At 40.2% G+C, this 12163-nt stretch overlaps 1 protein-coding gene across 2 annotated transcripts in view; it reads right to left on the bottom strand.

Annotated features, from left to right (window-relative positions):
• Positions 1-12163, bottom strand: part of HECTD4 (HECT domain E3 ubiquitin protein ligase 4) — a 107208-nt gene that overhangs the window by 11721 nt on the left and 83324 nt on the right. For both annotated transcript variants that reach the window (XM_072142766.1, XM_072142775.1), the window contains exons 56-69: positions 11406-11587; positions 11072-11277; positions 8981-9111; positions 8326-8531; positions 7843-8022; positions 5632-6911; positions 4865-5072; positions 4316-4539; positions 2982-3133; positions 2734-2837; positions 2528-2651; positions 2068-2258; positions 1500-1646; positions 585-704 (exon numbers count right to left, since the gene is read on the bottom strand). In XM_072142766.1, coding sequence (XP_071998867.1) covers positions 585-704; positions 1500-1646; positions 2068-2258; positions 2528-2651; positions 2734-2837; positions 2982-3133; positions 4316-4539; positions 4865-5072; positions 5632-6911; positions 7843-8022; positions 8326-8531; positions 8981-9111; positions 11072-11277; positions 11406-11587 — 3455 coding nt within the window. The remainder of the gene's footprint in view (positions 1-584; positions 705-1499; positions 1647-2067; positions 2259-2527; positions 2652-2733; positions 2838-2981; positions 3134-4315; positions 4540-4864; positions 5073-5631; positions 6912-7842; positions 8023-8325; positions 8532-8980; positions 9112-11071; positions 11278-11405; positions 11588-12163) is intronic.

Here is a 12163-nt window from a genome sequence, read left to right as displayed (position 1 = left end):
ATGTCTGCTGCTTAAATAATACATTCTCAGTTGTATTACTGCACACAGCAGACAGAGGAGTGTTTGAAAACAATGGTCAGAATGAACTTCTATATAGTCTAAGCAGCTAGCAGGAAAGTGGTTATAAAAATGGACTATAGGGTCCAGAGTTTGGGAGTGGATGGAATGTCACATACTGCCGGGGAGTCCAAATAAGGGTTCTACTTTAATTATCACTAAATCCTCATAACCGGGTTATCAGCCATGAAAATTGGGAGTTGTAACCCATTTTCACAGATCCTCATGAACTGTAGTCTACCAGTGATACATTGTACCATTTAAAAAGTTCTGAATTTAGTGATGCTGTGTGCAGTCTCTACAAACTTTAACCGTCTGAATGGGAAAAAACATTCCTAGAATCTGCATGGGGGAGCAACAAACTGAGTTTTGGTTACTTAGACTTATCATTTCTATTTCACCAAAGGAAGCAAAACTTTTATTTCATCTTGGACTTTATTTGCTGTCGGTCCAAACAGCCTATTTTTTTTTGCTACTAATAAATGATGTACTCCCAAACGTAAAAAAAGACCATGTACACTGCTTACCTCCGACAATTTCGAGGGGATCCAGGCTGATCTCTGGTGCTGCGTGGTCAGCAGTTCTCTGCACAGTTGCATTTAACACCCGATTCATCACAGTAACTTTTGTATCATAGAAGATCAGTCCTTTATAAAGAATGTACAATGATATTAGCAGATGGCCCCCCCTTTAAGCCATAAGTGACAGACATAATAAACTTAAGTACTTCACACAATAATTAAAATTGTCTAGAAGAGCCAACAATGGAGCTGCATAATTCATGCTTATGGGGTTTAAAAAAAAAAATTTGATGCGAAGAAGTGGACGATGTGTGGCCCTCATCATATAGATGTTTGAAGGGGCATTTTGAGAGGGCTTAACCCGCATCATTCTTTGCTTCTGGCCATCTACTTAACAGGGTTTTCCCATGAAACAAGTTAGGCCCTATCCACAGGACCTAAATTTCTAATAATTTGTGGGGGGCACGGTGAAGGGACCCCCACAGATCCCAAGAATGGGAGTCCAATTATCCCAGTCAGACCCCTTGCTCCCCGAGGTGACCGAAAGAGCTGGTCATGCATGGTCGGACTGCCCCGTTCATCTCTATGGAGTTGACAGAGATTACAGAGTGCCCTGTCCATATGTGATCTGTGGAGGTCCCATCACTGAGACCCCTATTGATCAGCAAGTTAGATCCTTTCCTTTGATTGGACCCAACATGTTTTTCGAGAGAAAACCCCTTTAAAAGTTACTGTGCAGGGTATTGCAACCTTGTCCAATGTACTGAAAAAAGACATAATAGCAACATACTGCACAGACCATTGATACTGCAAAACCAGAAAATTATTTTAATAGGATTTTAAACAAAAGCAAAAGAAATATCAGAAAATGCAAAGAACAAGCAGCTGTAACTGCAAAATTGGCATTACAAAATCTCACACCTTTTGCCTGTTGTAACAAAGCTGCAATACTGTGCATATACATGTCTGTTTGCCGTAACTCCACAAGAGGAAGGAAGAAGGTTTCTAAAGTGGTGTTCAGTGACTGAAGAAGTGCAAACCGGAGCCGAAGACTTTCAATAGGGACATCTGAGGGATAAAAATAAAATGTAGGAGAATTTAGCGGACACATATTTACAAGAATCCTGTAATTTATGTTGTGACTCTGCAGTAAAATATGGCCACAAAACATAGTTTCCACCTGGAATTCTCCCATTGATGGGAATGGCAAATTGGCTTTATAAACAGCTACAAGGTTTTGGCGTAGTATATCTGAATTTACACTCAACTGCTGAGCATAAGTTAATACAGGATATAACTGAAATGTCTGATTTATGTCTGCAACAGTCTCCATAGAAGGGGTCACTGTATACCCTTCTCTGTGGGAATTATGGAAGGGTCTTAAGAAAAGTTTAATAGAATTTCCTTTTGTACACAGACAAAGAGCATTTAAAATGCAGGAAAAAGTCTTCATATTGTGCTGAATGTATACAAGTAGAAAACCACTTACTTAGTAGACAAGACACTCTGGGATCAGGAGCATCGGACATATCCAGGTAGACCTCATGAGGGTGTAGCCGGGCTGGGGTTATTGCAAGGTGACGGCAAAGTCGGTTAATATATTGTACCAGAGCCACATCCATTTCAAGGGTCCACTTTCTACTGGATTTCTGAGCATGTCGTGTATCAATGCAGGCACACCTGAACAACAAAAAGGGGGCAAGTATAGGCTGTTTATTAGTGAAGTCCAGTGCAATTCCATGTGCACTAAATGTATAGTTCTCGCTTCAGTTGCACTTTAAAGACAGCTACCTTTGTGAACATGTATGAACTTAGACATATATTCCTGCACAATTTGTACATCTGTGGGTACAAAGATATGTTTGCATGTGCCTAACTTTTCTACAGGTCACTGTTACTAGTTTAAGATCTATAAAGTATCTGACAGACTCCTTCTAAAATGAATATACCTTTCATAGTGGAGGTCATATCCACAGGACAGAATGGCCCTCCAGATGCTTCTAATGTCTTGTTTTGCTTTGTCGACCACAAATTTCTGGAATCCGTCTAGTGTTAAAAACTTTTCCTCTGGAACTGAATAATGGCAGAAAGTCACATGACATAGATTGCAAAAACAATATAGCATACAGATACAACAAGAAAAAACATGGCATACTGTCTTGCTTCTTTGTTGGAGATTTGTCAGGGTCCTTTTCATCAGGCCGACTCTTCTCCGGAGATTTGGGCTTCACAATTGGCTTCTTTTCACTTAGGGCAGTCCTGGAGAAGAATGTTTAATTTTTCTAAATATTAATCCAGATACATTTATACTGTATCTACAATATCTTTATATTTCATCTGATACTATCCTGGAGTTTCCATTACAACATTTGCCTGAGCCTCCACTTCATTCCTACTACTTACCGCACACTATTTAGAACAGCTTTGTCTTTAGTAGAAGGCTTTCCCACTGGCCTTTTAGTGCTAACCACTTTTACCGGGTGTTGCTCCTTTCCGGTTTTACTATATTTGCTTTTGTCAAACTTTGGTTTTGGGACTCCATATTTCCGAAGAATCTAGAAAGGAGAAATAAAATAACTACTCAAATGGAGTAAAAAATGTAATTAATGTTATTTGCAAAAATATATATATTTGGTTGGATCTCACTGTGTCACAAAGAGAGTTTTCCAGGATTATTTGCCTCAAAAATTACTATGAAAATTTCGGCAATCGTCAAGGGTAACAGCTGTATTAGCATACATGAGGCATAAGGAGGATTTCTGGTTTGTTAAAACATTTTTTTAAAAATCACCTTAAAGACATTAAGGCATATTTATTAAAAGTGCAGTGTTCATCAGACAGTTTTATACTGCTGCAGATTTATCACTGTGCCTGATTGATGGATGATGAATCTTGTCTAGTATAAGACTTTCTAGTCCAAAACCTTCTGATAAATGTGGTGAAAGGTGTTATAAACAAATGTTTTTGCGCAAGAAAACAGATACCAGCTTTTATTAGTTCTGATTTCATGGTAGTACTATAGTAAACCCTGTATATAAGCCAGATGTACCAAATTTCATTAGTGCTTCTGAAATGTCTCCTAATAAGGAGGAGCTCATGGATTGCAAGTTCTTCGATTAAGACTGGATGATGAACATGCACTAGGGCACAAAGTTGTCTGATTGGAATAAGAAATCAGACACAAACAGTAACCCAATTTTTAAGGGTTACTCTAGCATTAAAGGGGTATTCTCGTCTGGGCACTCACATTCAGTTTCACTAATCTTCCATATATAAACATTTCTTCAATTGGATGTTATTAAAAAAAATGTTCCTGTGTGAAGATAATTTCTCATAAATGTAGTCATTCTGTCCCTTAGAAACGAGATGGCTTCTTCAGATACGACCACGTCACACTCTGGCAGCGGTGGCCAGACATGCGCTATAGAGTCCTGCGGGACCACCAGGATTCAGCAATCATTACCAGAGGAGGGCTGTGTGACATGTAGTAACTCCCGGACATTTTATATACAAAACCTTTTTGTTTATTTGTGCAATCTCTCAGGCAGAGGTGGCCGTATCTGAGGAAGCCATCTCGTTTCTAAGGGACAAAATTACTACATTTATGAGAAATTATCTTCACACAGGTAATTTTTTTTAATAACATCTAATTGAAGAAGTGTTTATATATGGCATATTTATCAAACTGAATGTGAATGCCCAGGCGAGAATACCCCTTTAATGATCACAAATATTACCTGTGTTAGTTGATCTTCCAAAACTTTTTTTGGAGGACGAACATTAGTGAAGAAGGTATGGAGTAGATTCCCTGGAGTCTGTGAATTGATTTGCTCTTTGCTGAGATAAATATCTGATACTTTGATGTACTTGGTGGGAGTCAGGCTTAACATCTGCTCAGCGTGAATGCAGCTCTTAAATATTTCTGTGAGGACATCTCTGGCTTCTGGAACTAGCTTGTCCCCTAAAAGGAAACAAAAAAGTAAGGTAACTTGAAATGTCCCATATGTAGGACAAATGACTAGCCTTTTGCATCTTTTTCTAGAATCTGACATTTGTATGGTCTTAAAGGACATCTACCATCAGGATGAAGGATTGTAAACCAAGCACAATGACACACAAGTGTGTGTTCCCTCTGTCAGGATTTGCTCTTCTTTAAGCTTCTTATGCCCTGGTTTACAATCCTTCATCCTGGTGGTAGATGTCATTTAAGATTGAACCATTTAAAAAATGATAATTGTTGAAGTTCAGCACATTTAGATTGAGACAAAAACTACATTTCAGCACACCTTTCAAGGATTTATCTGTGAAATAATCTCCCAATCCTGGAATTCCTTGAGTATCAAATAAACTCTGATTTACAGTAGATACTGTAAGGATTTCTTCAGTTGACATTTCCATGAGCTCATCTTCACCGTCCAGACTGGATAAACCAATAAGGTCACTGCTGTTAAACAAACTTGCTCTAATCTTTTCAATTTTGGCTCGAGAACGTACCTGAGAACAATAAAGAAATTTACCTGCAGAACAGTATCAAAATTGTCATCTCCTTCAAATAAATACAGTGATGTGTGTATCATGAGTTCTGATATATCTTTGTTTCAGGATTTTTTTTTAAGCCACAGGAACTTTCAAAAATTCTCCTTTGAAACATATATAAAGAGATGCCCTCATTAGAATATACAAGGACGGCCAATTTTATGAAAGGTTTCAGGGCAGATAACATGACTGAAGCCGACGGCATGAAGGACAGGAGATAATCCCTTATGGTTTAACCGCTGTACTTACTGGTGGACCTCAGTAGGATTTGCTCCCTATTCTGTGGATTGGGGATAAGTGTTGTACAACTGGTTTCGAATAGTAGCTACATGAACTACAAAAGCATTAGTAACTACAAAAAGCATTAGAAACCATTGTGTTCAACACTATAAGCCTCAGGGATTTTCTATGCCTTCAGCATAGAATGTAGGTGACATTACATATTAAATTCAGACTAAAACTAAAAGGACAAACTGTAACTCTACATATAAAGAATCAATACAATGGAGAGAGTTACCTCCACAACTGCAAAACCTTTGATGGGCCTTGATGCTGAAGGCTGGTTGTCCAGCAAACCTGCCACATCTGGTAAGGACGTGGTTTCTACATTATCGAGTTGTTCTACAAGGCTTCCCAAGCTGCCCATACTTCCCGTGCTGCAGATGGACAGGTCCAGGCTCTCCTGACTGGACACTGCGCTTGGCTCCAGAAGACCCTGAGGTATAGCAAGCTCTGGCACAAACTGCTCCATGGAGGCTTCACTGGTAGCTTGTGACACTCCCTGAGAGCTACACAAGGAAGCCTGACTGGTGGATGCAGAGGCGCTGACACTAACTGCAGGGGTCACACTGCTGGAACTACTAATATCCATATTATCAATCACTGGAACGCCCGGAGTTTTCTCCAGTTCAGTTTTGCATTCAGCACCTTCAGTCCCCTCTTTGGTTTTTGCTATTTCTGCATCCTGAAGGGGGATGTAGATCTCATCTTTAAACACCCCGCCATGGGCATTGCATGCTTTTCGGATGGCGCCTCTGACCACACATTCTTCTAAGTGAGTTGGGATCCCAGAAATAACAAGCAGGCGGCTATGCGCTGTGGGTCCAACGAGTGCCTGACTGGCATCAGCTATGGCATCATTAGTAACACCCAAACCTTGCGGGTCTTTATTAGTTAGATGTCGGAGGATCATGAGCAGAGTCAGGGCCCTGTGGAACCACAGCATATCTTCTGGCTTACTGCCTCCCATGCTTAGCAGGGCAGGGTCATTCTCCGCACCTCGTGAAGACGTGCGCTTTGCAGTTGCAGCTTTTTCACGTTTAATCTTAACTTTCTTCCTCTTTGAGAGAAGGCTTGGACTTTGTGGAGTTTGTCCAGGAGATGACGACGACGATGATGAGGAGTCACTGAGATTTGTTGCAGGAGCTGAGGTCATCACACTAACTGCAGAACTCATATTAATCGGAAGAGTGACCTCAGCCACGGCCAGACAAGCCTCCATCAATGCATGAAAATAGGTGGAGAACCGTCCTTGATCAGCGACTCCAGGTACAGAGCCCCCACATGCATTTCCAGACGTCCAGTTTTGGGTCTCCTCATCATACAACTTTCGTAACTCGGTTTGTAGAGCCATAAGCAATGCAAGACAGGGGTTCAGCTGAAGAGCTATTGAGGAAGACAGGCCAGCAGGATTCTTCTTTTGCTCTAGATGGTGAATCTTACGAAGCAATTCAGCCAATAAGTGGAAGAGCAATTCCTTCATAACTGCAGCCATGTCTGTTGACCACAACAAATTACCTAAAAGAAATCACAAGTGGAATAGTTGTGTCATCATTATAGTGTATACAATATTAATGAATGTATTACAACAAGATAAACTCCTCTTCTTTCTTAAAATTCACAAATTATATTGTTCACGGAACATTTGTCAACACAACCAACCTCCTTCAATATTATGTGCCACATTTTCATCTATCTAGCAGACTCCTTTGCTTGTATAGATCCTCAAGCAGAGTGTTTTTCAATGTTCGCCCCCATGTTTGGGGAGAAGTGTTGTATGGCAGTTCAGAAAATTATACTGTGACAATAAAGTTTTTCTTTTTTCCAAGGGTGCCAAAAGGGTTTTTATCCGCTTGACTGGGTCTTAGCCGTAACCAGGTCATATTGGAAATAAATCTGCCATTAGGGCATGCCATCATCTGCCCGCCGATGATGGACAGGGTGGTTGGGTGTGAACAGGCAATCAACCCAGACAACCCCTTTAATATGGCCATACACAAATGAAAGTCCTCTAAACCTGCCGATTCCAATAGGAACAGCCAGTTATCTACTATGTAAGTGGTCAAATCTTTCGCACTGGGTATGTTGGATCACCAAGCATATATGTGGATGTGGGAGGGTAGTCGAGTAGAATAGCCGTCAGTGAACTGAGTCGACCAGTAGACACTTAACTGCATGGTCATCTTTACTCTTGCTGAAACAAGCTTTCCACTGTCTGACTGAATAGGCTAAAACGGATGACTGTGGTTTCTCTGTGAATGCCAGACCACATGATGGCCAGATATTAATGGCCGAAACACAGTGCTGAAGATGGGTCTCTGAGCATCTTAATAATATGTGATGCAGGAAGTCTTTTCTTCCCTGTGGAACAAGAGTGCTGGACTTTATTCATAACTACAGTCATATGAATGAGCCCACTCTTGGAGAAAATAAAAAAATGTTTTCTTACTTAAAAATTCTACAACTTGCAGGAGGACAGATGCGGGAATGGTATCAAGTTCATCCTCAGACTTCTCATCTACATCTTCAAGCTTCCAAGATAGGAGCTGCTCCGTAAAAGCCATGGCAAGTGGAAACTCCAGTGGAAGTGAATGAATTACCAGCACAGCTCCTGGGGCCGGGGACACACCTATACAGGGAATTCCAATTCCACATTATAAATGATCTATAAAATATCTTACAGTAGAAAGTATATTGGTATCTTATGAAATTAAACAATCTAATCTAATGAAAAGGTTCAAATAGAATGTTTGCATTGCGCTCAAAATGAAAAGTGTCATTTAAACACCTGAGACGAAACTAAACTGAGCCTGAGTGTATGTATATTCTCTTATGTAAGGTGCCCCCACACCTTTGTTATAACCCAATCCCCATTTTACCCTTTATCTGCCCCCAGGTCATCACCAATAAAATACTTAGAGGAACCATATACCTAGTTTGACGTGGATTTTGTCAGTAGGAATGATTGCTGTTGGGTATTGGTTGGTGGTTGGTGGTGGTGTGAGGCCTGTATTGCTGGGGGAGGCATCTCTCGGATAACACACGGATTCAATTAAATTCAGCTGTCCATTTCTCTTCACTTTATGACCAAGGCCATAAAGCAGAACTCGAGCCCAGGGGGCTTTGTACAAAGAAGAGCTAAAACAAAAAGCAATGAAAACTCATTTAAATCCAGTCAACTCCACAGATGTAAGCAATGCAAAGTATAAACTGTTGTCTACTACCTACACAGGCTTAAGCTCAGTGTGCAGAAACATACAAGTGTTTAAGATGGAGTATTAGTGTAGGATGTAATGACCCTTCAGACTTTATTCTGGATACTTCTATAAGGACCAGAAGGCCTCTTTAGATGTGTATTGTGGTGGCTTCCCCTTAAAGAGGACCTGTCACCATCTCAGATGCAACAGTGTTACACAGCTAACTATCAGAACCCTCCGATAACGCTAGCAGACACTGCTGCGAAGTACAATAGGAACGCCTAACTTTAGTAAGCAGCTCCTAGTGCTTTTTTTATGGGTGACAGGTCCTCTTTAAGAAGATTTTGCTATTAAGGTTAAGTTTGTATTGTGGTGACTTTGATTACTTACTCCTTGCGGAAACCAGATTGGCTTTCTTTACAAGACACCAAAACAAATGCTGCCCCAGGAAAATTGACATCCATACTGACTTTGGATTCGGTGACTGGGAACTCTTCTGATGGGAACTGTTCTGGAGCATGCTGAAAATAAAGACACCAATAACAAAACTGAAGAACAAAGCCAATGTATTTTCTAGTAACAACATTACCATAATAAATGGTATCATGTGACATTACCAGAACACATGTTTAACCCCTTAACGCTGAAGCCACTTTTCACCTTCCTGACACGGCCCATTTTTTCAAATCTGCCCTGTGTTACTATAAATGGTTATAACTTTGGAACGCTTTAACATATACAAGTGATTTTAAAATTGTTTTCTCGTGACGCTTTGTACTTCATGTTAGTTGAAAAATTTTGGTGTTTTGTTTTGCATTTATTTATGAGAAAATCAGATGTTTGGTGAAAATTTGGAAAAATTCTTGATTTTCGAACTTCAAAATGTTCTACTTTTTCCATACATAGTAATAACCGCAAAAAAAATGTAATAACTAACATTCACCGAATGCCTAATTTATGTGGAGATGGTTTTTTAGGCATCCTCTTATTGTAAGATGTTATGGGCCTTTGAACGTTAGGTGCGATTTTTCACATTTTCATACAAAACGCAAAATCCTGCTATTGAGGGACCTGCTCAGGTTTTAAATCACTTTGAGAGGCCTAAATAAAAGTAAAACCCCATAAATTACCCCATTACGTAGAAACAACACCCCTCAACGTACGTAAAACAACTTTTATGAAGTTTATTAACCCTTTAATTATTTTACAGGGGTTAAAACAAAATCGGATACAATTTTGAAAGTAAACTTTTTTCGCTAAATGAATGTGTTTTTCAAAAAATTTACAAATTCTCAGTGGATAAAATACCAAAACGCTCCACAAAATTTGATACCCAATCCCTCCCGTGTATAACAATCCCCCATATGTGGTGGTAACCTGCTGTATGGGCACACGCCAGGGCATCGAAGGGAAGCTGCGCCATCCAGAGCAGATTATGCATTGTCACTTTTTATTGGCTATACAATCTTTATTTTTTTGGCAATTTGGACATATAAGGGCTTATTTTTTGCTACATGAGATGCACTTTACAAATAATTCATTTTCATGGGTCATTAGCTTATTGATGAGATTTTATTAACTCTTGAATGTATGGGTGAAAAGAAAATTGTCAATTTTGGTTTACATTTTTTCCGTATTTTTTTGGGGTCGTACACCGTACACTAAAAATACTATACTATCTTTATTCTATAGGTGATTACGATTATGGTGATACCTCATTTATACAGTTTTTCATTTATTTTTACAATTTTACTGGATAAAAACTAATATAGAGGAAATCACATTTGTTTTTGCATCGCCATCTTTTCGGAGACGTAACTTTAATATTTTTTTGTTGACAGAGCTAGTTTTGGGCTTATTTTTTATGAGTTGAGTTGTTCTTTTCAGTGGTACCATTTTGGCGCACATAACTTTTTTTGATCACTTTTTAGAACATTTTTGTGTATAGATTTTATGAAAAATGTACATTTTTGTCGTGTTTTACAGGTTTTGTTTTTACGGCGTTCACCGAGCGGGTCCAATAACATGTCAATAATAAGTCCCGGGGCTGCAATTGGAGCAGCGCCCCCCCCCCCCGGTAAGCGCCGCGGGGGGGGGGGGTCCGATTCTTCTCAAATGCCCCTAGCACACCGCGGCGTGTCAGGGGTTAACACCTGCGATCGGAGAAATCTCCGATCGCGGGTGTCGGCTATAATATATAGCCGACACCCGCAGCTTCTGGCGCGGGCTCCGTTCTGGAGCCGGCGCCAGAAGCATGACGTACTATTACCGCATTTTGCGGGAACGCACCTCCCGCCATGCAGTAATAGTACGTCAAATGTCGGGAAGGGGTTAAGCAAACAGGTTGTCCTCCACTTTCTAAGAAATTTTAGGTGGCTGTCTTAACATTTCTGTTTGTGACAAAATAATTTTATTTAAGAACAGAAGTTTATTTAGGTTTTCCAGAGTCTTTAAAAGGACTAGGATCTTTAAGTGACTAACCTGTAAGAATGAACAGATCTGCTTGGTAAGGTCAAGAAGACTTTCTTCTCCTTGGTGTAGGGCTCTAGTGATGGCCACCCCAAGCCATTCTCTAATAGCTTGAGCATTGCCCTGGTAGAAGAGGTCTGTGGTTGAGCAGTTCTGAGAATGGATGCAATGTTGTAAGGACTGGGCTATAAGGATGGAGGAGGAACTAATGGTTCCATCTGTGGAGAAAAACACAGAAAAATAGAAAGTGGTATAAACTCAAAAGACGAAATGAACATTGCAGGAGTAAGTATAAATTTGGTCAACGATACTGACTTCTAAAGTGATGGAATGAGTATACATTTACCAGGAAGGGGAGGAATCAGAAGTTGATTTGACAGCAGCTGCAGATGTTCCAGAGTGATATCCCGGATAGCGGGAATATGGAACAAGCGAGTAAACGTGTGCGGAGATTTTGGTGCAAAGATATTGAGTAGCGCAACACGGCAGTAAAGTCTGGCCAGTGCAGATTCACATCTTAGAAGCTCCCTAAATAAAAAAAAAAATAAAAAGCTTATTTTACTTATTCTGTGATCTGGCAAGCATATTTATAGAGTCATAACATCCATCAATATGATTTTCCTGATGATCTAGTAATCGTTCCATTTTGGTTCCTTTCAGACATACATGTCAAACTGAGCTGGGTTTGTGGCCTGGTTTTGGATGCATGGAGGGAAGGGGGGGGGGGGTGAGCACTGTGAGCTCCATACGGAGCTGTGCTTACCCATTCATAATGCACCACTAATGTGGCAGTAAGCAATAATATGAAAAATAAAACATATAAACAACCCAAAGCTTTTTCTTACACGATCTGTCACCAAAACCCTCAGTGCCAGCAGAGTGCCCTGTAGATGTAACGTCCAGTAGAGCGCTCCTTTAAAAAAACACAGTTAGTACTCACCCTTCGGCGCTGTCCCCAAGCATCCTCTTCTTCCCAGCCGTGCCAGCAGATGCACGTCTATATATATATATATATATATATATATACACACAAACATACTCGAGTATAAGCAGAGTGGGGCTTTTTCAGCAAATGTCCAGAGGAGAATACCCCTTGAACCCATC

Source organism: Engystomops pustulosus, chromosome 1 (assembly GCF_040894005.1).
Source record: "Engystomops pustulosus chromosome 1, aEngPut4.maternal, whole genome shotgun sequence".
NCBI classification, from domain to species: domain Eukaryota; kingdom Metazoa; phylum Chordata; class Amphibia; order Anura; family Leptodactylidae; genus Engystomops; species Engystomops pustulosus.
The sequence above is the reverse complement of the archived record's forward strand: the minus strand, read 5'-3'. Positions and strand labels throughout refer to the sequence as shown.